We start from the raw sequence: 27,954 nt of genomic DNA, 5'->3' as shown, positions 1-27,954 counted from the left end.
TGATATTACTCAGTGATTCATTTTTCAATGAGCAGTGTGTACAAAAGCCATCTCACATAGTTATTGTTGTTTCATTCCCCGTTTCTTGCACAGGTCCTGGGACTCTTATGGATTGGGAATCTTCCCAGTGGACAGATTCATGAAAATGAACTGATTGTTCAATTAAAAACTAAATTTAGTTAATGTTACTTTTATTAGAGTCATCACAATACACGATCTCTAGATACAGTTCATCTCAACCAGAACTTCAATACCCAAGTGAATGAATGAACTTTTTGTAGGACGTATGGTAAAATGCTGTCAGCTTTCTGGCTGATACAAAAAATCCTTTGTTAATAAGAGGCCATTTTTCTGAATTGTTGAGCATGGCTTGCAGTCTAGGACCTTGAGAACCAGAGGTGGGTGAAGCTTCACAGAGCTTCACAGAGCACAACTTAGCCCTTTTGTTGTCATGCTGGCACCTTTGAGAGCATGACAGTGTGGGCAAATAACATGTCAGAGCTGGCTTAATGCCTGGAACTGCTGAGAAAATTAAGATGTATAGTAATTTTTAAAAATGATTAGATCATGGAAGTTCAGTGCCATAGAACCCAGTTGCCATTTTATCAGGTCTTTTATACTCCTCCCATAACTGAACTGTTGGTAAATGGTCTATTTTATTATTTATTTTATTATCACAGAATCACAAGGTTGGAAACAACCTGCAAGATCATCCAGTCCAACCACCCTCCCATTCCTATCAGTGCCACAAGCACTAAACCATCTCTCGTAGCTCCTCATCCAGGCGCCTCTTGAGCACTGCCAGGGACGGCGACTCCACCACCTCCCTGGGCAGCCATTCCAGTGCCTGACCACCCTTTGAGAGAAAAAGTTTCTCCTAATATCCAACCTAAACCTCCTCTGGTATAACTTCTGTCCGTTTCCTCTGGTCCTACTATTTGCCTGGGAGAAGAGGCCAGACCCTTTTGCACCACAACCTCCCTTCAGGAAGTTGCAGAGTGCAATGAGGTCTCTCTGAGCCTCCTCTTCTCCAGACTATTATCTACTTGAGCTTATATTTTGAAAGTATTATCTTCTGTGGTTCTGTCTCTTTTGTTTAAAATAACAAACGTGTAACTGGAGGGTTGGAAATGCAATTTGTGGAAAGGAATTGGGAATATGAATTTTCCCCTAACGGATGATTTTTGTGTTTTTTGGTTTTTTTTTAATATTGTACGCACATTGAATGGTTGATTTATATGATTCAACAAATGATAAAAACTCAATAGACTGTTTTTTATGGTGCTCTTCACAATGAGAAGGAAATGTAAAGATGTAATAACAATGAAGTTAAAGAAAAGTGGGTTGCTTCATTTGTGGATAGGAGAAAGCTCCACCAGTGAAAAGGGGTATCTTTCACGGTCACTGCATAAGTGATCCTACTGACTCTCTATGGGACTTGAACTCAGCGTGGAAAGACTGGTCAGAAACCCTGGGTCATGAGTCAGACTTTGTAAATATCTTATGTTTCTACTGGGGTGAGCTCAATATATTTAAAAAGAACAACAACAAAATAGGAATTAATTGAGCAAATTACTGCTTTCTGTCAGAATGTTAAAAAAAAAAAAGTATTTCCGCATTTGTTGGAGAAGAAAAGTAAAAAAGTAGAAATTTACCTTGTTTTCATATGGCACATATCACAAGAGTAATGGTAAATGAAACCTTACCTAGTGTGATTTGTTTTTTGTTTCAACCGCATTTTGGAACATGAATGAAAACTCTGGACTTTAGGAATTACTTTAGGGTTTTACTTCATTCTATTCATGAAAATATAAGAATTTAAAGATAAAATTTTCTTAGGCAGTCAAATCAAATTAGAGGCAATCCTAGATGAAAGCAAAATGTGTTCCTAATAGTAAGTTCTTGAATTATCATAATGAGAATATTGAATTTTAAAGAATTCAATTAATCAAGTAAGAATATATTTTGGCATGTGACTTTCTGGCATTGTGCTTGTGTACAGAAACTGTATGAATATAAAAACCAACCTGAGCCAAAATGCCAACTGTGTGGAGTACCGTAACAGTCAATCTGAATAATATCATGCCTTGTGGCTCATATTTCTAACCTAGTTTTGCTCTTTCTCTGGTTTATATTGTTTTTAAGAGAGCTGTGATGTATAAACTTAGACTATTGGATGTGGTGGTGGGGCATTTCTTAGGCTCCACTAATATAATACTGACTAACAATTAGTATATTCTTTCCTGTCACCCTGGTTTCATCAGCTGAGATAGAAACACCAGCTACTTTTCTTTGCTCGCTGAAATCACAATTCCTCTAGCTGATTTACTTTTCTTAGGTGTATCTAAAGATCTGCTTTGCCCCCCAAAAAAGAAAAACTGAAAGGAAGGGATATGTAAAAAGTAAATAAAGATTTGCTGTGTGTGAGTCTATATCAGTAGAAAAAAACACTGTGAAACACTAACGGTGTTGTGAATTAGAGGGATATTTTATAAATATGTAATTAGTATTTAAAGACCAACACAGTCATATTTCTTGCTTGAAATATGAAATGCTGCACCACTGCTGCACCATTGCTCAGACTGTAGTGAATATTAGGACTTTGAGGTATAAATATTGTGTCTGTTCTCAGAGTTTCCAAACTGATCCAGATTATGAAAACAGTTAAATTGGCTTTAAAAAGCACAAGATAAAGAGAATGAAGTGGAAGCATAGTGACATTCAACATCTTTCTAGAATTTACTAGTCGTATTCATTTTTCTTGTCTGTGTGTGAGATGGAGATTGAAACAACTTTGCCTGCAAAGAAATGTCCATACTTTTTGGTAGCCAAAAGTCTCGATTTAACATGAAAGATTACAAAGTTATGGAAGTCACTTTGTGAGAACTCGGGCATTTTTGGTAAGCGTAGTTTCAGTGCCTTTCTAGGTACCCCAATGTTGCTTTTAAAAATGTATGCTCAGACTTCAAGTTTGGCTAGGCACTTTACAATATCATCACAGCTAATGTCTATTAAAAAAAAAACAGCAAAAAAACAAAAACCAATTTCAGTTTCATTTTGTATTAAGTGTGAACTTGAGGCATTGTTGATGAAGAGCTTAGGTTAAGAATTAAGGAACCTAAAGTTTGCAGCTGTTTAATGGCAAGGATTTGTTTTGTCGGAAATGCACAAAGTGTTAATCATACTGAGTTAGATCACCCAGTTTCAATGCTCAGAGAAGTTCTAAATCTAGTTTGACTTGTAAACTTACTGTCTAATTATTGTTTACTGTAATTCATCTAATGCCACTAAAGTTACTATCCATTTACACAAATGTAAGTGCAAACGTTTTAAAAGCTTCAAAAAAGGACAAATGGACATTTGTCTAGTAGATGGATCATTCTGTTTCTAGCTTATTTGTATAAAAATGTATTCTTACCTATTAATACTTGCTAAAGTCATGTTTCTGAATGGATGATAGATCCTGTTCCTGGCTGTTAGATTTAGTTCATCTCACACAGACCCAGTTCTGTTCATCACAGAAATGCTCTCAGGAGATGAAATGCTTCTTTGCTAGTGAGTCTGTGGAAGGGCAAAGGTGAAGGAGTGAGGAGAAAATTCTCTTTGGCATAAGTATTTCCTGTAGACAGCAATTACATACAGGTCTGTGAACTTTAGTTAGCTACCCACAAGCATTTGAATGATGAATTCAACGTAGTGTTTATCTAGCCTTCCTTTAATTCTCTATTTCAAAGGCATGCGGTAAAGATGCTTCAAATTTAAATACTTTTTTTTCTTTTTCCTCTTTAGAGTGAAAGAGCAATTAATGTAATCGTAGAGGTGGAAAGTCTTTTTTCAGCATCACTGTTATTATTTACAAAGCCTAATTTAAGTTTTATTGTTTCAAGTACTCATGCATATCACATTGGGTAGCAAGTGAATTAGAATCTCATGTTATTTCTTTGAATTACAGGAACATAGTTTGTATTTGCACATTACTTTCAGGTATCTTTCTATCTGTTATTTGTACTCATGCTTTGTACTTCAAAATTATTGTTCTCTAGTTGATTTCCAAGAACCAAAAGAAAGACATGCTGGAATGGTTTTCAGCTTTCATTGCACTGTGATGCATAGCCTGCCAAAGAAAGGATGCCAGGAGCAATAGAAAATCAGTAAATAAATTGTTGGCTGATACTATTGTGAATATAGGTAAGAACTTCGAACTTGCAGAAACTATAGACAATCTGAAAGTTTCCTGATACCTTCTATTTTTTGATTTTCCCAAGAAGAAATATTCTCTACCAGCAGATTGTTTAGTTACAAACTTTATGAAGAAAAACTAGCAGAAAATGGTAAATCAGTAAGGGTAAATAAACTGCTTCCATTTTTTCCTTCTAAATTTGGCTTTTAATGTTCTAATGAAGACCATACGTTTCTTTAAATTAGATAGATAGGATATTTATGTTTACATACAAAGAGCCTGAAATATGAATGTGTGAGAAGTCAGTGGAGATGGAATTACAGGTTGGAAGGAATCTGGGGAGGTCAACTCATTATGTCCTGCTTAAAGATGGGCCGACACTGAATTCAGAGCAGGTTGCTTACAGTTTTGTCTGGTCAGGTCCTGAAAATTGCTAATTCCCAGTGTACCTAAAACCCTAAGGACTTCTGAAAAACTAATTTTTTGCCAGTTAAATGTCTTCCAGTAAATTTCAAGTTGACCTTGCATTCCTGGGAAGCAGGCAACTGGTTGTGCATTTCAAGCAGCATCTCTCTATCTGGAAGTAGAAATACAGATCATTTTCTCACCAGTTGAAGTTACTATGAGTTCATTATGTAGAAATTATGTATCGGACTGTGGCATTTTTCCTTCTGCATGTGCTGCTGTTATAAGTTACTGTATGTGTAACTATTTTGCCATTAATCAGCTCATTGTTTGATGTCACACTGACTACGAGTTCTGTGTTTGAACTTAATGTATAAGCTTATTTTGCAGTAGTCATTATAATTTCTTTAATCTAATTACTACTTTAATGAATGTAGCTTAATGCTGTTTTCAAGTGTTATCTTTCTTCCCAGCTAGTAATAGCATATAGTAACAGTGCAGAAAATCTGCAGTACTAATTTGATACGGTAAAGAAAAAAATGCTGTTTTAAAGGAAAAATCTATTGTATTCAGATATAGGTAGAATAGTATATTGGAGGTTTTTTCTCTTCTGTTGAAGCAGTAGCATTTCTAATAAGGAATCCAGATGAATTGGACATAGATATTTCCTCCTACTAGTTTTTGGGGCACAGATATTGTGAGTATTTCAAGTCTTGTTCACCCAAAATACAGCCATGGTTCTTCCTGTTGGGGAAATTGAAGAGTTATCTTCTCCCAGTACTTTCAAAAGGAACAAATGGCTCCAAAGAAAATGTGAAATGGAGCTTCCTCTGTAGCCCTTGCTCTGTAGCAGTTATCCAGGTATTTCTGAATGGAAGAGATTTTAGCGTCTAGAGCTTCTTTAAGCAAAATCCCCTGCCCTGGCCAACTAATAGGAAAAGAAGCTCTCTGTTGGTCTGGATTAGATCCTTGGTGTCAAATTCACTCTCAGGTCCAAAGAAGTAATGCATTTTTTTCCTGACTTACTCTCTGTCACTTCCCAATATGGTCACATGTAGCACACAGTGCTAGCAAATTGTCTTCAGTAATGCTAAATGTCATTGGCTGCCTATATTTTATCATCACATAGAATTGTCCAAGAATGCTGGACTAACATTATTATGGGAATGAGGAAACTAGTGGCATAAGCATGAAAGCTATCCTCACAGTAACTAGAAGCGTATGTCCTCTGTTGAGACTAAACATGTCCAGTGTTGTGGAATTCCAAAAATTAAATTATTTAAACTGTTTCCTGAGTAGAGCTGTGTTTGAAATAGCCCAACAGAATAGCGTTGTAAGATAAATACAACAAAAAGTCTGTCTGGAAACCCTTGTGGAATTGATTTTTTTTATATACTAACAGGGAGTTCATGTGTCCTATGAAAACCTGTGAATACTTTGGATGATGAGTACTTCAGATATGCAGGCCTTTGTGTTACTATATGAGTTTTAATTTGCTGTGTATGCATTAAATCTTTACCTTAAATGTAACAGTACTCTCTTTTGACCCAAGAAGGAAATTGAGTTTGACTTACATTTTCTGCCTTTCTTTATCCTGCTAGTCTCTGATATGGTTTCTATGTCATCACACACACTCAGAGTGCAATCAGTCTTCCCTTTCAATCAGATAGATCTCTAGAACTGTGGTCTGGATTTAACCATCTCTTGAGTGCCTGAATTTCTTAAAATAATCTCAAACAGGCAGTTACCTTTTTTCCTCCCCCAAAAAACGTCTGACTAAGGCAATCAGCTGGGTATTTCATCATTTCAGGGTTAAGAACATAGTGAGCGTTTTGTTTCAGTTTTTTTTTGTCCTGTTAAACTTCTCATTGCCACCTGGTCTTAATACATTCAATCAATATAATTTGGCACTCAAGGCCTTTTCACTGGCCACAGGCAATTCTAGCCTGTCTCATGCAGAACACCTTCTATGGTATGTTATCATCAATTCACTATATATGATAACCCATTCATACATACTTTTTGGAAGAAATGAGTAAGATCGAGCTTACTAGCATTTTGCAGGGAGAATTTACTAATTTTTTACTAATAAATTGCTAGCAAAGTTACAAATGTTGCAAGTGTTTTATGAAATTCTACTTCAGGATTTCATGAGCAGCTTATACAATTTTCAAATTATTGTTTTTTGTGTAATTCAAAATGCCGTTCTCAGCAGATGATTGATCTGCTAGCTATCTGGAAGGAAGATATTTGCAATTGCCTTATGTACATGATTTGTAAGTCTTTAGTCAGGAAAAAGAGCCTAGGTATCTGACAGAGATGAGTTTACATAGAGTTATATCTAGCCAACCAGTTTTTAAAAGAAGTAATATTAATACTTTGATAGGCAGGACTAGGTTACAAAGTAAATTATGTATATACGTATGTTTTGGTATGTTTGGTAAGTTTTCTGGTAGCTGCAGGCCTATCAGTATCACCTCCATACCCAGGAAGGTTATGGAATGAATAATCTCAGGAACCATCGTGGACCAATTAAAGGTCAACCAGGGGATCAGGCCCCGTCAGTATGGGTTTACGAATGGTAGATTCTGTCTGACAAACCTGATTTCATTCTGTGACAAGGTGACCTGCTTAGTGGATGAGGGTCAGGCTGTCGATGTGGTCTATCTGGACTTCAGTAAGGCCATTGACACTGTCCCCCATAACATTCTCATGGAGAAGCTGGCCCAGCTCCGCTGGGTGAAGCACTGGCTGGAAGGCTAGGCCCAAAGAGTCATGGTCAATAGAGTTGGATCTAGTTGGCAGCCGGTTATGAGTGTTGTGCCCCAAGGCTCGGTACTGGGGCCGCTTCTGTTTAACATCTTCATTGATGATCTTGACGAGGGATTGAGTGCACCCTCAGCAAGTTTGCAGATGACACCAAGTGGGAGAGAGTGTTGATCTGCTAGAGGGGAAAAGGGCGCTGCAGAGGGACCTAGACAGATTGGATCCATTGGCCAAGGTTAACGGCATGAATTTCAATAGGGCCAAGTGTCAGATCCTGCATTTTGGTCACAGCAACCCCAGGCAACACTACAGGCTTGGGAGGTGTGGCTGGAAAGCTGCCTGGTGGAAAGGGACCTTGGTGTATGGACAGACGGCTGAACATGAGCCAGCGGTGTGCCCTGGTGGCCAAGAAGGCCAATGGCATCCTGGCTTATATCAGGAATGGTGTGGTGAGCAGGACTAGGGAAGTCATCCTGCCTCTGTATTCGGCATTGGTGACACCTCACCTCGAGTACTGTGTTCAGTTTTGGGCACCTCAGTACAGAAAGGACGTGGAGATACTGGAGCAGGTCCAGAGAAGGGCAATGAGTCTTGTGAAGGGCTTGGAAAAAACGCCCTATGAGGAGAGGCTGAGGGAGCTGGGGCTGTTTAGTCTGGGGAAGAGGCGGCTGAAGGGAGACCTTATTACTCTCTTCCAGTACCTGAAAGGTGCTTACACTGAGAGCAGGGTAGGTCTCTTCTTGCTGGTGACAGGTGACAAGACGAGGGAAAATGGCCTCAAGTTGCGCCAAGGTAAGTTTAGATTGGACATTAGGAAACACTTCTTTACAGAAAGGGTGGTTGAACATTGGAATAGGCTCCCCAGGGAGGTGGTTGAGTCACTGTCCCTGGATGGGTTTAAGAGCTGTTTGGATGTGGTGCTCAGAGATATGATTTAGCAGAGGATTGCTAGAGTTAGGGTACTATGGTTAGGCTGTGGTTGGACTTGATGATCCTTGAGGTCCCTTCCAACCTGAGTAATTCTATGATTCTAATAACAGCAGTATTCCATTTTATAGAACTGTACGTCAACACAAAAGTAGTTGCTAACCTGTTGGGAAAGCATGGAAGGATAATGGAAGGAACTGAATGAACTGGCAGTTATATGAGTATTCTTTTGGGCCTAGGTATCCCAACTTTGCATAAAACTGAGATTTCATTTGCTTAATATGAAACAGAGCAAGTTGTAGTAAGCCTTACTTACTGTGACCATGGACACATACAAGTTTACAGAGCCATATAGTGGCACTGTAAGTTGTTAGTTACTTTCATGCATTTTTCACCCTGAGTTAAAAAAAAAATAAAATAAATCAATTCTAAAACTCCCCAGTTTGTGTCTGTTTTGACGTCTAACTGAAGTAGCAAAGTGGAAATAGATCTGCTTAAAAAAACACATGGTGAAGAAGTAAAGAAGAATTCAAAAAAATTGTGGGAATTTCTCAAAAAAGTGCTTACTACATTTCTAAATTGATTCATTTATTTATTGCCCTTTTTGGGAAAAAAAAATCAAATTTTAAATGTATGTGTTTTTTTAAAATGTTTTAAAAGAATTTAAATATTTAATTTTATGTGGTCGCATTTTGGAAGAGAGGTTTTAGTTTGGTTTTCTTCTCATTTTGAATTTTCTCTTTCTTAAAGAATTCTCAAGCTTTTCTGCCTTCAGAAATTTCCTGTTGCAAGTAATTTTAAAGAAATTATATGAAAAGCTTTATCCCCAGGCTTTACCTTCTTCCCACTTCTTTTTTTCCCAGTTCAAAATACATTATTTGCGAAATAGATGAAGACTGCAAGAGGAAATAGAGGCAAAAATCCACCAAGCTCAACAGATCAAATGAACTTTTGGTTAATGAACTTTAAGATAGAAATATAATTGAAGGCTTTGCTCATCAAACACCTCCAGAAGGAAAAGCAATAGTTTGAGAATTGTAAGAGTGTGGTCAGCAAAACCTTGGTTTTTTCTCAAGAAATAGGAATATTTGCAGAGGTGAGTGAAAGGTAGAATTTCAACAAAAGGAACATGAGATTGCTGATTGTTTTCAGAGTAGAGGTTTGTGAAAAGACGGGACAGAGAACATAAAATTTTTAATCGAAGTTCTACAGTGCTTCAAGTTACTTAATTTTACCCAAAAGGTGCAATGTTTTTCCATGTTTCAGGCTCAATCTTCATTTCTTGAGTTACTAACTGCATCTTCTACACACTCTACAAAAAAAAAAAAAAAAAAAAAAAAAAAAAAAGGTGCCTATAGCAAACACAACATTTATCTTACTAATGATACCTTTGAAATTCTTAGTAGTCAAATATATTTAGCTAGCTAGCTAAATGTTTTTATTTGAAGAATTGGAGAAGTGTGTGTTGGGTAAGAAGAGAGAAGGTAATTTGCCATGACCTATTTTCATTCCATTCCAATTGAAATTGCACCATTTAGCTGAGTTCTAAAAAGGGATGCCTGAAGCACTCTTGCATTAAATCATCTGTTAATGTCAGGACAAATTTATCTCATCTACCTGCTTGTAGATGGTGACATCCTTCTGCAAGGGAAATTGGTGTTCTGCACACTCATCAGAAACTTTTATGTGCTAAGACAACAACAGCAACAAGAGCTGATATTTTGACAGTTGATGAGGAGAAAAACTTAAGTTGAAAAACTAAGAAAACAGGTGGAAATACATATCTTTGCCCTTAGTAGCTCTGATGTAGTCATCTCAAATTCAACCAAAACCTTAATGATTTGGTACAAGAGGTAAAAAGGTATTGTTTTTAAAGAAAAATGAAACAATTGCAAATTCCATCCTGACGTAAAAGAAGCATAACTTCTCTGAATTTCATAGTCTTATAGGAAAATTTGGATTCTAAACATGTGTCACAAACAGTTAACTACTTGTCCCATTTCCTTAGTCTGAAAATCTAAATAAGATAAAGTGTTCTGGAAGCCTTTCTAATGTCTCTCATCCTCTCCAGTACCCTGTCTGCTGGACACAGCTGAAGTTTCAGAGCAAGGGAGTTCTGTGCCTGTCTGGGTGCCATGGACTTTGGCTATGAGCAGCTGAATGAAAGACATCAAAAACAAGCTTAACTGGTCTGTCATTACTGTGGCATGCCATGCATTTGCTGTTGAGCCATGTTGCAGTGTTTGGTACTGTTTCTCTAGCACTCTGTGTGCCAAATACAGTCATTAGGAGATCTGAGATCTGTCAACCATCTGTGCCTGGTATTTGTTCATCCTCAAATGGGGAAGATATCAGTACAGAGCTACAGTGGGGGATGGTGGTTCTAGGAGGTTTCTGGGGCTTGTCATTTGAGTTATTGTGTCCCTTGCATTTACTGTCCAATCCTTCTACCTGACTAATATTTGAGTCTCCTGAGAATAATGTCACAGTGTGACAACTGGTTAAAACATTGTTTCTGAAATATTTGCCAATGGTCAGGAATATCCAGACAGCTTTCATGTAAATGAGAAATTTACTAATCCGTGAACTTCGGCTTTTTGTATTTTTAATTTACATTACATTGGGTTCATGAATTAGGGAAAGAAGTTATGGCTTCCTTCCTGGTGGTAGGTTAGACTATACTAGCTCTGACACACCATTTACAGAGGTGGATTCATTCTGCAGCAAAGCTGAAGATGATAATGACCAAATTTGTGCAGAGTGCCCTTTATTAATTCTTCTTGTGCAGGTTACGTGTGTATATTATAAGAACTATCTCACTATGTTCTAGTAATATATGGAAACCTGTAGAGACAAAATGATTTATTATTAGTCCTGATATTTGTAATTTGATTTGTGCAGCAGGCATTAACCAATACTAATTTCCAATTTTCCATGTTCTTAGTTCTGAAATTCCAAATCTAGATGGTCATGCTATCAGATCTGAGTCTGCTTTGTTTAACCCAAGTACGAAGATGTAGTGTAAAGTGATATTAATGAAAACTGAACTGGGGCCCTGGTCACCCACAGTCAGCAGGAAAGCTTCAGATTAGGATAGGCCTAATAATGAACACAAACATAGTGGAATATGTTGCCAAACTGAATCCTTCATACTCTGTCAAATGGAAACACCAGAATAAATCTTCATGTCTCTCTGCTGGACTGTGGGTTTGGTACAGGGATTGCTCAGACAGTAGCTTCAGATGCCCTGAGAACAGAGACCTCCTTTGAAGTAAGTTACAGAGTTCTCATATTCCATTCAGAGAAGAAATAAAATGTAACAAATTGAAGCAATTTTTATTTGCTGCTGATTAAGTATATTTGGGAATAGTAGTCAGTTGGACTACCCTGTGTCTTTGCTAGTTTGGGAAAAATTGTCTTCTTCCTGGGTTACCTTATGAGTACAGAATGCCTCTCTAAAACATGCACAGTCTCTTAAAAGAGCAAATCCTTTTATTTAAATCCACCAGTGCATGTGGTATTGTTTGTTGTTTGACATAGCAGTTCCTTTTGAATAAACTGGCAAGATTTATTGCCACAGTGCAAACTGAGGGAATGATATTTTAAATTGTCATTGAATTGTATGGCCAATCAGTCTGTGATGTGAAGCCTTGAGAACTCCAGGAGAGTCCTAAAAAAATGTTGCCCTGTGGAGACTTGAAAAGTCTGTGAATCTGCTGTGAGAATTTTCCCTCAATTTTCATGCTGGGAAATGTGTTATTTCAGAAAATTTAGAAGTGACAGAGGAATTTGACTTTTCAGCTTTGAAGTTCTGAAGCATGTGAACATTTTTCCTTATTTATGGGCATGACAAACTCTGAACACTCTGTTCTGTCTCTATGTGTGGATATGCACTTACAGTGCTATGGCACTGTACAGAAAAGAATGTTTAGAGGAATCAAAAAGGACAAGTTGAACTACAACACAAATTAAATAACAGTGATAAATGATGCTGCAGGAGTTAAGATGACAAAGGCCATGTGTCTGTAGGGAAGAAATCATATCTTCAAGCAGCAGATTGCCCTGAATTGTTTATTCTTCCTTATTTTTAAATCTGGGTTCACAGAGAATCAGAACCTTGAAGATCATTGTACTGGGACTAAGACGCGTCTGTTAAGATGACCATGAAACCTGATAGAAATACACATGAGAGAGGCATTGTTTGCTTGATTTTTTTTTTCCCCCTTGGAAATAGAGTCAGTTAACTTTCAGGCACAACAGGTTTTGATCCATAACTTATTTCTTCACCTTATCTTGGAACAAGCAGTGTACCTGTGCTCTTCTCCACTGCTCTTCTGAGCAGTGTAGGATAATGCAGTTCATCTGTCTGAGGATAATGCAGTTCATCTGTCTGAGCGACACTGACCCCCAGGAATCTAGGAAAATGGATTTTTCTTCAGGTCTTGTGTAACAGAAATTCCTTCTTGCTCTTTTTCCATGCAAGGCACTGCCTATGGCCTTAACTGGTGGACTGGAACTCCAGCAGTCCCCTTGGCAGGATTCATTTTTAACTTTGGGAGATCGGAAACCTCTTAAAAGTGTATGTGAACAGAAATGTAGGGGATATTCAGAAGATTTTTAGAAACTTTGTAACAAACATAAAAGGAAACCAACAACCCCACTCTCAGTTGATGAACTTTGATAGACGTTTTGTTTATTATGTCTGTTACCATTTGCAAACTGTCAGTGGCGGACTGTCAGTATATCAGAATGTCTTGTGTCATAGGTGGTATTATTTATCACCACTATCTCACATCCTCTCTCTCCACTTGCAGACAGAGCAACCATAACAAAGGACAGCATCTGTATTACATTTTGCATGGGCATCACTGGCTAATTTTTTTCCATACCTGAAATTAACAGATAGATTGTCTGTTAGGAAGCTAATCTGGTCAGACTATGAGCAAAATCATGTAGCCTAAAATTCATAGGAGCAGTTAGACTTCTGCCTGTGTTTGGGTACCTACATATCTCCTTAGATGTGACTCTGAATGCTTCTGACTCCCAGTTGCATATTGGAAACCATAAATAATTAGAAATTAGATGATATTCCACTAATTTATTAGGATATTGAGATGCAACTGCATACCATGAAAACATATGAAACAGGATAAGTGCCTCACAGAAAGCTACTATTGAAAAGACACTCTTGGTATCTGAATCTCAAAGCATCCATTCATTTCACGTTTTCCTTTAAGTATGCCCTATAGAAAGCAAAAAGTAAAAATGTTATGACTTCTGTGTGTTAAACTTTTCACATAGATAATAGAGCACATACCTTTACTAGAAAATGATGGAATTGTCTCTACAACTCTACAGTGATAAAAATTCCATATTGTTAAATATAAACAGTTTTATGGTAATAATAGGAGATTTGCAAGGAAGAGAGATTCATTTACTTCTAAGAAATGTCTGACCTCTGCTACTTCACAACTCATTAGAGAGAGCTAAGGTCCACATAAGCTGGCATTCTTTCTCTTTTACCTGGAAGACGTTGTTTTTTCAATAAGTACCTAAATCAAGTCAATATTTTTAGAGCTAGTATAATTACCACTTGAAATGGTCTAATCTTTGCACTGAAGTTGTCTGATACTTTGTATCCAGAGCCAGTTAGAAAGAAATAATTAAGATGTATTTGGTAATTTAACTGGAACATTTGAATGGGTTAGATAAACAATAGACTAATCATAGAATTGTCTAACCATTTAAAATAACATAAACTCTACTGCATATACTTTTATTTGGATTAATGTTGCTGTCAGAATTTATGAGAAATCTTGAAAGAGGATTTCATTCCTACCTTATGGTTAATGCTCTCATAAATAATAATTTGTCAATTCTGTAAGTCAATATGTACTATTAAGTTGTTCAGTGCACCTCTTTGAAATAGAGGTGTGCATTTAATGTTCTGTGCAATTACTCTATGGATAAAACTGCAACTTTCAGATCTCATTTTTAAAACTGCCAAATCATACTCTAACTTATCTTTTAGTTCTGAAGAGAATAAATGCCATTAATAATCTAATGCTATATAGAACAGACCTGAGACTTCTCTTGTATATGCAAGTATCGTGCAGTCTTTTTCTGCATTAAGTATTATATGAGTGTATCATTGATAACTGGCCAACAAATAATCAAAAATATAAATAAACAACAGTAAAAAAATAAATCTGTTTTGCCCCCAGAAAAGCAATCTGATATATTAAAGGTCCATTAGGAGTTTGTTCTGGTTCTTGCTTAGACCCATGAAAGTGATAGTGGCTAATCATTTACAAATTGCTGATCTTTCTTAGAGTTGAACATCGCTATCCTGTTTGATATTTTGGAGTTTATCTCCTTGCACAAAACTTTCATTCTTTCATTCTTTTCTACTGTTTTGTAAAGCTACTTTAATTTTGTATGAGTGAGAGGGAAGAATGCAATATCTAGTGGAATATTTGAGGTGAAAGTTTATATTTATCTTTAATTATAGTTTCAAAATTATTTTATGTGATCTTGTATAAGCAAACCAAAATATCCAGAGAGCAAAAAATGGGCAATTGTACCATTTTTGTATGTATTTTTGCCTTTATCACATTGCCAACAGTCAAGGCTGCTGTCTACTTTAAAACTGACCCAGCTATATTTGTTGGGCTCCAGTAGCACTCATTATAATGTCTGTGACAGCCTGGCATCAGGAGAACATCAGCATGGAAGCAGCCACTTCTTTTCATCTGCTGTCACTGTCATCTGCTCCGTAGTCTCTGGGCTGAGCTTCTCAGTCTCTGTGTAGGGTATTTTTTTTCCCTCTGGACAGGAAAGTAAGGCCTCTGAATGTGTTTAACCCCACATTTTTGCAGGATACTATTATTTCTGCTTTTAATTGACTGCAGTTTTACAGGAGAGTGTGTCCCAGATGTGATTACTCCTAAATGAAAGAGCGCTAGTGTTGGACTCGTTTCCCATCCAATTACCAGTTGCCCCTTCATTTTATTTTGAAAGTTTTTTCACTTGAGTATGGGGTTTCCAAGTGAATCTGGTAATCCTGGATTTTTTCCCTTGTTTTTTCAGGTGACCTGTAACTGTTTCACCATCAGTAATGGAGAGATGCAGGATGTTGGTGTTGGCCTGTATCCCAGGTACCATGGACACTGTTTCATTCACAGGCAAAATCTGTTAGTTTTTTTTTTTTCCTCTTTTCCTAGGTTGCTGTAAGTACCATCAAAGTAGCAGGTAACATGTTCAAACAAGAAACTGGGAAATGCAAATAAATTAGAAAAGAATAAAAAACAGTCATCAAATTGAAAGCATTCTTAGAAGTTCTGATTACAGAGTTAAAGCAGGCTAAATAGGATGTGTCTCTATTTTTATGGGGATTGTAGTCATTCTTAAGTAAGAATAAATGCTAACATTAGAAATGTGTGACTAAGGCTTCCTAAAAAATTGAATGGAAATATGTTCTGTGTTGCTTTGAAGGATAAATATTTTGCAACCAGGAGCCTTCTAATTTGTCAGTTAAAAGAAAAAAAAATTGAATATGTTTATTAGTAAATTACCATAACTAAGAAAGAAAGGTAAAAAGGTAAACCCCTTGAAAGATGATATTTGAATTCTTGTTTGCATTAGTTAAGAAAGATGTACCAGGTAAGGGTATGCACATAGGATTTTGTTACAGTACCTGTCAATGTTGAACATGAATAATTGAACATTTTATCTTACTAAATTAATTTATTTGTGTGAATATAGGGTAGAATTGTATTGTCAGGATCTAAAGGGGCCTGTTGCTGTTGTTTCTTTTCCTACTAATGTCATGCATACGCAATTTGACCGAGGACACAATATTGAGGCCTGCTTTGTGATAAAAAAAGATAAGGGAAAGACTGCTATGAGGACAGGGAAATTAATATTATGAAAAACACAGGACAGTCATCTGATTTCAGAGTAGAATGGAAATAAATTTTTTCACGTACTTTGGGAAAAATGGAACAGTATTCTGGAGCGTTATTATTAGTTAAAAGTTTTCTTTCTATTGAAAAAAGCCCCTGACTGGCAAAAGGTAGCTGTGTTCTTTGATGATGCCCTGCAAAAAAAGATTTTTTCCCAGTTCAATTCAAAGCAGCTTTAATTTTGCTATTTCAAATCACTCTGACCTGGGAAAATTGTGAATTTAAATCTGTAGTTCCCAAATCCTGGGCAAATGCCCTTCCATACTCTTCCTCCCATGCAGATTTTAAAGAGAACAAATTAGGCATGGCTTCTACTTGAAGACAGACGTAGCTAAGTGATATTTTTTCTCCCATAAGCATGAGCAGCCATCTTCAAAGGATTTTATTTATTGATAACTTAATTGCTTGATATGTAAGATGCAATATAGTTATTATATTATATACTTCTAAATTATGTCCACAGTAATGACAGTGTGCTAAAGATTTTTTCTTTCTCTTCCTCTACAACCCCTCACAGCATGTCTTTGCTGAATCACAGCTGTGACCCAAACTGTGTGATCATTTTTGAAGGATACCAGCTTTTACTTCGCTCCATCCGAGAGATCCAGATTGGCGAAGAGGTAATTAACTTGTCCTCCCTTCCATCACAAACACCTGCAACAATGACATCTCCCTAAATAAATTCCAGACTGCAGGGCCACCAGCTTAATATTTTGATGATATATTGATGCCAATTTTTAGCACGTAGCTATCAGGGAGAAAATGATTAATAGAATCATCTCTTCACACTGCCTGGGCCCCATAATCATTACTTCCCATAAATCACTAGCGGTCTTGATAAATTCTTGTTCCTCCTTTCCTCCTCTGGGCACTTCATTTTGTTTGTGTTTGAATGTCTTTACCCTGATGGAAACACTTAGAATATTTCTGAGTGGAATGCAGTGTTCACCAAGTCGCTGCAACAATAAGCATTTGTCAGGCTGCAGCTATGCTATAGTAGTAAACCCTTAATTGGTAGTGAAAGTAGCAATGCCAGGTTTTTTTTTTTTGTCCTTTCACTAGGAAAGACTTCAAAATATCACTCATAAGAGATTTCAGATTCTAAATTATTCACAGCTTTGTTTTTAAGATAGCATTCGCATTTATTTTGAAATCAATTCATTTGTAGCTAGGTAAGCATTTAGATGTAAATGTCTGTCAGAGAAACGCAGTGCAGAATTTGCTTAGTAAAATCTGCGAAGAGAAATGCATAAGTAATTTGGTATGTAACAATGACCTGTGCAGTTCTAGCTCTTGGTTATTTCATAATCATGACCTCGTGTAAATATGGTTCACATCAGTAATTCGATGTCCAGGAAGATCAAGGGCGTACACATTATAATTTGGGAGCAGTATCTCTTCCTCCCTTTAAATTGTTGTTGTGCTTTTTTTTTTTTAATGCATCCTTTTTCTACATTCAGAATCTGTAAATGGTAAAATATATAGTTAGGCAAAATGCTGAGGAGAACCAACACCAAAGCTTTTGCATGTTTAATTTTTCTGACAAGAGAAATCTTATGGGATGCAATATGCTTCTGTGGAGCCAGTAAGTGTAGCTATTATTGTCTGGCATTCTTGTTCAAGTCGAGTTATATGTACTTATACACACTGTTCATTTATCTTGACTTCTTGATTCACAAAGATGGGTTATTTATTTAAAAATACAAGCAGACTGTAGTGTCTTCCCAGGGTATAAGTGTTTTAATCATTAGAGCTCTACATTCTTATTTTTATGTACATGAGTTTATTTTTCCAGCAGTGACTCTGTGACACAAATTTTAGACTTTTATGGATCTCTAAAGCACAGAAGTCTCCAGGTCAAAATCAGTGGTGAAGTAGTTATGGTGCAAATTATAAGTCATTTGTAAGGTAATCAAGGAAATAAATATAAATGATAAAGTAGAACAGTTTGAACTAATTTCTTAGCAGTGAATTGGATGGATAGTTGTGTGAATATGGACTTCAAAATGATTACTCCTTGTGGATATCATGTTTTCTAAGAAACTTTGCCTCAGAAAGTCACAATTTTCTGGAAAGCTTAAGTTCTGTTTCCTTTGATACTTTAATGGCTCCTAGTTTTGGTTCTTAAAGAAAAGCTTGTTTTAATGGACATATAAGACAGTGTATATAATAATATCATATAAAACAATATAATTAGAATCATAGAATCACAAGGTTGGAAATGACCTGTAAGATCATCTAGTCCTACTGTCTTCTCATTACCATTGCTACCACAAACTAAATCAGATCTCATAGCTCCTCATCCAGACACCTCTTGAACACCACCAGGGACGGCGACTCCACCACCTCCCTGGGCAGCCATTCCAGTGCCTGACCACTCTCTGAGAGAAAAAGTTTTTCCTCATGTCTAACATGAACCTCCTCTGGTGCAACTTGCGGCCATTATCCCGTGTCCTACTCGTTGCCTGGGAGAAGAGGCCAAACCCCTCTTCACCACAACCTCCCTTCAGGAAGTTGTAGAGCACAATGAGGTCTCCCCTGAGCCTCCTCTTCTCCAGACTGAACAATCCCAGCTCCCTCAGCCACACCTCGTAGGACTTGTGCTCCGGACCCCTCACCAGTCTTGTTTTCCTTCTCTGAACATGCTCCAGGGCAACCAGTTTCATATCCATTGAACAGTCCACCCATCAAATCCATACCTTTCCAATTTGGAGAGAAGGATGTTGTGGGGGACTGTGTCAAAAGCCTTATTGAAGTCCAAATAGATGGTATCAGTGGCTCTTCCCTTGTCCATTGACCCAGTTACATCATCATAGAAGGCTACTAGGTTGGTCAGGCAGGACCTGCCCTTAGTGAAGCCATGCTGATTATCCCATATCAATTCCCTGCCTTCCATGTGCCTTAGCATAGCTTCCAGGAGGATTCACTTTGTGATGTTCCCTAGCACTGAAGTGAGGGTGAGAGGTTGGTAGTTCCCAGGGTTATCCTTTCTACTATTCTTTAAAATGGACCCAACATTGCATTTTTCCAGTCACCAGGGTTTCACCTATCTGCCATGACTTTTCAGATATTGTTGAGAGTGTCTTGGCAATTACGTCAGCCAATTCCATCAGAACTCTGGGATGAATCTTGTTGGAACCTGTAGATTATATTGTCTATGGTATTATACTGTATAATGTCAAAAGTTCTGAGATGGTATGATCGACGTTGTGTCAAGTCAACAAGAAATCTCAAGTAATTATGAGCAGTAGAAAACTTGCCTGATGCTGTTCAAGCATAAAGATTTAGAATGAGATCCCATAATAATTAGTAGAAAGTGAATAATCACTAAGATTCATTAGAAATAAGAAGCTTAGTAGACAGTCAGCATGAGATTAGAAGAGCACTGGGGCATTACTATTCATAGAGGGCAAACTTGATAGGGCTTCTGAGCACTTGCCAGAAAGGTATCAAACTCTGGAATATGATGTATTCACTATGGCAGTGAAAAGTCAAAAATGTTTTTGTGTGTTTTAGTTCTTTCTGTAAAAGAACGCTACAACAATTTGCTCATATTTATCAGTTGTTGATCACCTATAATCGCAGGCAGATCAGAGACAGAGTAACTTGAGGCAACTGGTTGTTGTGGTCATCTCACAATTATAAAGAAAGCTCAGGAGATGTTACTTTAATTGTGCACCAGTAGTATACATGCTGTTATACTGAATGTGTCTGCTGTGGTGTGATGCAGACTTATTTTGGAATCCGATTTATGCCTCAGTCATACTTTAGAGGGATCATGCTATAAACAGTAATTATACTGATCACCACTGATAAAATGTATGCAAGACCGTAAGAACCTAAAAAAATAATAATTTCCTGATGGAAGTTTTCTTGTTTTAGTCTTGTGTCTGGGCAGATGTTGGCCTTGCATGTTTTTCACAGGAGGACATGTAGCATTTAATGAGTTTTAATTTGATTTATGTGTGGGATTTCAAATTTATTTAGGGCCAAAAAATAGGCAGTAGGAAATTAGGACTCATAAGGCAGAAGAAAATTTTGGCCTGAATCCCTGTGGAATAAAGGTGCTAAATCTGATGATGTGCATTTGGAAAACCAATCATTTCTAAAATCACTTGCAGAAATTCTAGCCTCTTTGGTCCTCTTTTGTGGCAAAGGCAGTGTTACCAGTACTACCTGAAGCACTAAGAAATTGCGAGTCATAACTATTAGTTTTTATAGGAATTTAAATATGTGATTCATATATAATCACTTGGTTTCCAGAGCTAAGGCTTTAAGAAAGCAAAATGTGCTTCAGGGATCATCATAAATACAGAGAGCTGGGAAGATGGAGAATTGTCTTTTCCTTAGATTTTACTTTGCAAGACAAAAGTTCAGAGTTATCATTGGGTATATTGTTCAGATTTTGTACTATGGTTCTATTAAACTGCATACTTTTTGAAGGCAGAAAGTTACTGTTTTAAACAAAAATACACTGTGTTTCCATTGGTTTCCGCAAGTAATTTTTGTCAATTTTTTTGTTAATTCACTTTGCCTACTTTCCGATCAGAAGTTGCATAGCCATGGTTAGTTTGGTACATAGCTCCAATCAATTAGTCATACTCGAGAGACAGGATGTATGAGATGGTGTTGAGTTCTGCTCCAAAATGTGTGCGCGGCTTCATGTCTACTTCAGAGTTCAGTAAGAGCAAATTTGTGTATTTTCTGTTGAAAGACACGTAATATACAGTCCTCTTAATATTTAAATGCGTACTAAATAAAATTTGTAATTTCCTATGACCAGCAGTAAATATATTCTTGATGGATTTTCAACGGAGATGTATAAGATTTTCCTGGAATTCGAGTCATGCTGATCATAAATGCCAAAACAGAAAAATCACAGCCTCCTCATGACCTACGTAACTCTGTCTTAAGAACAGATGGTTCTACACAACCTTAAGACCCTGAGACTCATTGCAAAACCAAGATGACTTACTTCTTTTTCCCCTGCCATTTGCATTAATTATAATGGAGTTTAAATTCTTACAGAATCCTCGGTCTAAAAATTCTGTGGCTTATATGAAACAAAAACAACAACAAAAAAGACGTCATAAATTAAGTCCACTGCATGGTAGTACTGGAAAGTCTTGTTCATGTAATTTGGCGTGAGGAACATGAGAAACTATCCACCATACCCATGGTTAAAGAATTTCTCTGTTGGAGCAAGAAGTATGGCTTAGATGGTATTGCATTTCGAAAGAGAAGGTCTTGAGAGTCAATACGTCTTAAGACTTTTAAGCAATTCCTTCCTTTCATAAATGCAATTTAATATGTATTCTTCAGCTTGGGGAAAAAGACTTACTACATTCTTCATAATCACTTCAATAAAGAGGCAAGCTTTGGTCTGCTGAAATAATGTTTTAATTAATGCCACACATTCCACATGCAAATACCACTAAGGCAACCTTTGATAAATGGGCACGTATCATAAATATGTACAAGTTAAATGAAAAAGCTTGTATCTAATGAAGAGATCCAAAATTTAAGCAAGTGTAGGAATGAGACCTGAATACAGAATTTTTATGTTTGAACAGTTAAATGATTAGTATAGACTTAGTCACCGTTAGGTTGGTCATGTTTTTAAATATTCTAACTGCATTTTTCCACTCACCAGCTACAAACATTCTTTTCACTTATGTCAGGAGTGGGAATTTGGACTTGGACTTCTAATGGCAAGAGAAGGTCTAAATAATTAAGTTGTTAAAATAAGATATCAATGTGATGAAGCTTTTTGTCTTCCTCCTCCTGCCTAGTCAGATGTTCTAATCCAGAGCAGATTGTTAAGTGGTTCATATCTTCTTTTCTTCAGTAGCCTTTGAGAAAAGAAATTACTGGTTTCAAACTTGTTCCTGCTTTCCAACTTTCTGCAACACACATGGCAAGAGGAAAAAAAAAAAAAAAAAAAGAAAAAAGAAAAGAAAAAGAGATTCAGAAATAGAAAGGGAGAAATGATGAAGCCTTGAAGCCTTGAGGTTGAAGATACAACGTCTGATGCTAGCTGTGGGTTTGCTGTACAGCATTAAAACCGAACTCTGTCTAATAATGGCATCAGCAGTAACTAAAGTGTTTAAGCCACTCCCTGAAGCAAAAAATACACTAATCTCACATGATTTTTTTTCCCAGAAGATTTCTGATCTTACACTGTGACTGATGTTGATTAAATGCTTTTTTTTCTCTCCTGTATGCCACCTAATCCCAGCCCCATAGGGCATAGGTCAGAACCAATGATATTTGTGCAAAGTGGGTAAGAGACAATGAGCCATTATGGAGAACAATTTTGAGGGAAACCAATTGTGAATTGCAAGAAAGCATGAAGATCAGGGACTTGTGCTGGGAGAGAACAGTTGGGCTTGGAATGGTTGAAGGATGAGGTTAGGCCTACAGCTTGACTGGAAACTGCTTTGTAAGAAAGAAGAGACTGGTCTTTCTTACCACACCAAGGGGGATTCAGAGGAGGACCCTCTAGAGGAAGAAATGAAGACATATCATCATTGGTTCACTGAAGTTGCTTAAAAGGCCGGAGTAGGGGAACAAGAATTGTGAATTTGGCATAGTAACAGTGATTAAATGTGGGGAAAATGTGTAAGATGCATGCAGGGAAAGGAGAAGGGCACATCTGAGACTGACTGGATGACTTAAGGCAGTCATTTGTACCAATAAGAGCTATGTAAGGAGCTAGAACCGTGGGCTGGAAGCCAAGCTTAGATTTCTAGGTAGGAAGAATAAGACTGGAGAACAATGCTCGTGTCCAAGGGCAAAGAGAGAATGAAAAGAAGAGATTGGAGAGAATGGGACAGAAGAGATCAAACTTGGCAGAGAAGAGTGGAAAAGAAATAGGCAAAGCAATTTCCACCCGTTCCCCACAGAGAGATCAAGAGGATGCCCACTGTTTCTGTGTAAAGGATTAGAACAGACTGTTCTGCTTTCCACCTGCAGCATGAAACAACTCTTCTCTCAGCTGAGAAGTGAACAAGCTTTGGCAGAACATTATTTAGAAAGCAAAATTGAACAAAATTCTTAAACTTTCTGACTTCTGATAATGTGTGGAACTTAATTTGTCTCTTTAATAAACTACACTGTCAATCTTCAATTACATTACCGTATATTTTTTACACAGGTTTTCTGCTTATGGTTGTTTTAAGTGCTTGACTTGACTATCTCAGTAATCTTGTTTTAATACAGTCCTCCTTCAATAAGTAATCAGAGTGCATTGTAATAATAAACGAAACAGAAATGCATGCATTATTTTAGTTGCTTGCTAATTGCTTGTTTAATTAGACTACTCGCTAATTTGAAAAATGCAGGTTCTTACAGTGGATTTCATAGTCATTAGTAGAAATTGGTCAGGTTTTCCTGTGAGTACTTTGAGTGGACTCTCATAGTTAAACTGAGAACCATGTGAAAATTCTCCCAATTAGTTGAAGTGGGTAGGCTCAGGATGAAATAATATGACCTGATTTTTTAGCTCTGACCTCTCTGGAATGTTTCAAAGCATGTTGGGTTAGGTGTACAGTGTAATCACTCTGTGGCATTTATTTCTGAATGCTGGTCTGAGATGGGCTGTTATTTCTTTATATTCATTCCCTTATCATTAGTTTGTGCCCACACAGCACTTTAAACATTTGAAGAACTCTACAGATGGTTAGCCTTGAAAAATTCCTTCTGGCAGATGTCAAAGTCAACAAACAAGTGTTCTCTGTAATTTACTGGAATATGTTATGGAACACAAGGAGTTTAAAATAGCACAAATTTAAGCATTTTATTCTATTTTTCATTTTAATACATTTTCTTTTCAATAGTTTCAACGATTTTGACTGCAATACTTTTATGGCTTTTTTGTCTTGAAAGAAACATCACAGAGGGACTGGAGACAGGGATGACGTAAGAGAAGCTTAGCGCAGGCTCGTGTATAGCATAAAACATATATTTGCAAGAAAGTGACTGTTTCCAATACATTTTTTTGAGATAATCAGATCTTGTATAACACAGATGTTACATGCACACTTCAGCTTTAGAGCTAGACAAAAAAATTAAATTTCATGCACAGAGATTTCAGCTGCTGAAATTCCATTCTTTTTTTCTTTTCTTTTCTTTTTTTTTTTTTTTTTTTTTCTTTTTCCTCCAAGGTTGGATGAAAATCTGGAATAAGGATGATTTTTTTTTTTTTTCAGGATTAAAAATTTCAAACATTATTAATCTGGAAACGTGAAAAAGTGTTCCATTGAACCATTGAATTTGTATTTGTAAAAGTTGTCTTTTTTTTCTATAAGAAAAAGTTGTGTCAAAAAATGTTACTTTAGCTACACGTAAAATTTCTGTAAAACATACCAACTTGGTTTCTGTATCTGCTGCACACAGCTCACCGTCAGCTATATTGAATCGCTGATGCCCACCAGTGAACGACAGAAACAGCTGAAGCGCCAGTATTGCTTTGAATGTGACTGTTGTCTCTGCCAAGATCAAGAAAAGGTAAGTTGAGCAAAGAAATCTCTTTTCCAGTGCAGCAGAATTTTCCAGGGGCATTCAGCACCTTCCCTACCTTTATGTGATACTTATATATTGCTATTAATTGAATCACCAGTATACAGAAGGAAGTAACCCCTGACCTTAGTTATGTTTATGTTGCCACGCAATAACAGCCATGAAGGAAAGCAGGAAATACTGACCACATGATCAGAATTTCTTGTTAAAATGGGCACTGTCCACAAAGCTAGGAGCCGCTTTCAGTTCTAAGGTGTGGTTCAATTATTTTGAAATTCAAGGAACTCTGAAAATGAGTTGGTATGATTTTCAGCTAGAAGGAAAGGTTGATTTTTTGTCTATTAAAAAAGAATATATATTGGAACAGAAATTGCCTAATGTTAGAGGAAGGCTCTGCTTATCTTCATAATAATGTTAAATTCTGACAAACGCTTGCATCAGTAAATTTTCAAGAATTACCACATACATTTAGCAAATGTCAGAGCTAAGTGACACCCATGGTGGTGAATCTCCTTGTACAACCACTCATAGCTTTTATGCTCTCTTTTGGAAGTTCTTGGAGCAGATGCTGTTGTAGATAAAATTTTGTTCAATAGGATGTAATTGAACCCATTAGGGTTCAAGCTGGCCTTGTTTAATCCTTTTTGGTTTGCTTCATATTTAGACAGCTCAAGCAGAATAAGTCTGGCTGCAAGCCTGAGGTGAGATCAAATGGAATATGTAAAATGAGGCTGTAGAATTTATTCATAGCAATTCGTCCACTTTGTCTCTCTAGTTATAGATACACTCGTTCTAATTTTCAGAAATGAATATTTTTGGTAAGTCACATGCCACAGATTTGTGTGTTCACAGTAGGTCAAATGTGAAAGATTTTAGTGAAATTATGATTCTGAGGAGCATGGTTTGATTCATGAAGTAATCGCTGTATGGCTAAAAGATTAAAAATTAGTCCAGCAACAGCATTTTAAAAGTGTTTGGGGCAGGACAGCTTTGTAATTTTGTTGAAGTCAGAGTATGCTCGTTAAATGCATAAGGTATCATTTGAATCATAGATAAGCAGTTCAGAAAAGAAATAACAGAAAAGTTTCAGGTATATGACATAGTACTAAATGACTTCCTGTCCGTGTGCAAAGTTGCTGGCATTTTGTGCCTAACAAAGATTGCTGCAATGCTGTTTGGATAGAATGAAGAGAAGAAAAAAACTCTATCTTTATTTAAAGATGCTCATTCAAGTGCCTGCCATAAAATGATTAGACCTGGGGAATGGCATCCCGATGCAGATGTAGTGATGATTAAGAAACATAAACATGCTAAAGAGTTTTTATGGATCACTTAACAGTCTGTGGAAGGGGAGACAAGTGAAGTAAAGACCATTCAGTATGTCAAATGTTTTAAGGAATAAGATCCACAGATTGGAGTACACTTGCAGTCACTAATACTCAATATACCACATCTACAAATAATGTATTGATGTTATATATATGCACATTTAGAAATGTAATAACCTCATAAATAAGTTAAAATTAAGTTTTTTTTTTCTCTTTGAATGTTTTTTAAATGTGTTTTGAGTTCATCTTCAATAGATATATCTTTTTTATCTTTTGGGAAAATTCCCTGTGAGGGAAAGATCCTTCTGATTGCATTCTGAAATTCTTTTAACTTTCCTCATTGTTACCTAGTAAAGACATCTCTGAAGAGCTAAGAATGTCATCTCAACACTGTTGATGTCTAAGAGGACATCCTCTTTGTCCTTCATTTCAATACAGGATAATTAGGTATAATCTCCAGCAATCTTCATAGTACTGCATTTTTTTTCTTTGCAACAGAAATGTTACTGTTGTAACATTTTTCATGACTAAATTGGTAACACGGAGACATGCAGCATTGTAGGTACAATGGAAGAGAGAATTTTTGGGAAATTCTGGTTTTTGACATTACAGAATAGCTGGATTGACATGCCTAAAACTTTTCAATAGTATCACTTCTGAAATACCCCTGGTACTGGCCAAAATTTACAGGACCTTGAAAAACAATTCAGTAACTTAGAGAGGGAGAAAGAAGACCTCTTTTTAAGTCACTCTCAGAATGTTTGCTGGCTCTTGATGTTTCAAGATTTTGCTGCTGTAATGTCTTCATTGTATCTCTGACGTATTTATGCATTATTATTATTTACTCTAGACATTTTTAGAACAATCTCCACTGTAATTCTGAAGTGTATTACTTCCTAAAAGCTGAACTCCTGGCACATAAAAGCCCCTTACATTAATTATAATTAAAGATGGGATTATACTGATGACAACTATTTTAAAAGGAGAATGTTTTTTTCCAGAGTCATGAGCCAGATTATTGTTCACCTTTTCAGCCAAGGATTTACAGGAGATTTGTGCTTATAGAATCACTTCACTATGAGCTGTCTTTCTCCTTGGGAGCCAGGATTTAATATTTTAGTCTAGCTTGGTTTTTGGAATGCTTTTATTTATTACAAGGTCAAAAGCAATGAATTTGAATCATTTTTACGTTTGGCCAGTGTTTGATACTTGCCAAAGCTAATAATAACATAATGCCAGTAAGTACTTTATTCCTTTAATCAGTTTATTGCTCTGCTTAGCATTCAGTTGTATTGCACACTGAGTTTTGGTACAGAACATCACAAGTCTACTTTCCAACTTGAAGATTCTCAGAATTAGGTCATCTGAACAGTAGCCAAACCATCTGCTTCCATATGAAAATGTCATCTGCAATTCTTTAGCTGGTATTACTCTTCCATGCACTCACCAACTTTTTTATAACAGCACTGAACAAGCTCCTGAAGCTACTAGATTTTTGACTTTTTTTTTAATATCCTGAGAAATAATGAAACTGTAGTTTATGATTGTCATTAAATGTAAGTGGTCCTTTAACTCACTCAGTCAAATTTGTTGTAGAACATACACCCATGGTTGACTCGTCTCAGAGGTTTCTGAGAGTAATTTGAATATGGTTTTTTACCTTTATGTTTCATGTCAACAATCATGTTGAAGAACATGTGCTTAAATCACAGGGAAATTGTTGCATGGGAAAGAGGAGGCAGAATGGAGACCATATTTCTCTCTTGAAACACCTGAAAAATGATTGAAGCAAGAATGGGGCTTGTCTCTTCTCACTGGTGGCAGGTGACAGGATGAGGGGAAATGTCCTCAAGGTGTGCCAGGG

The 27,954-nt window shown here is 36.7% G+C and overlaps 1 protein-coding gene across 4 annotated transcripts in view; it reads left to right on the top strand.

Annotated features, from left to right (window-relative positions):
- SMYD3 (SET and MYND domain containing 3) overlaps positions 1-27,954 on the top strand; it is a 355,779-nt gene that overhangs the window by 268,703 nt on the left and 59,122 nt on the right. For all 4 annotated transcript variants that reach the window (XM_052673327.1, XM_052673341.1, XM_052673334.1 and 1 more), the window contains 3 exons: positions 15,368-15,435; positions 16,760-16,862; positions 24,640-24,750. In XM_052673327.1, the coding sequence (XP_052529287.1) occupies positions 15,368-15,435; positions 16,760-16,862; positions 24,640-24,750 (282 nt within the window). The remainder of the gene's footprint in view (positions 1-15,367; positions 15,436-16,759; positions 16,863-24,639; positions 24,751-27,954) is intronic.

The sequence above is a fragment of the Tympanuchus pallidicinctus genome, unplaced genomic scaffold, assembly GCF_026119805.1.
Source record: "Tympanuchus pallidicinctus isolate F22 unplaced genomic scaffold, pur_lepc_1.0 scaffold1, whole genome shotgun sequence".
NCBI lineage: Eukaryota > Metazoa > Chordata > Aves > Galliformes > Phasianidae > Tympanuchus > Tympanuchus pallidicinctus.
The sequence above is the reverse complement of the archived record's forward strand: the minus strand, read 5'-3'. Positions and strand labels throughout refer to the sequence as shown.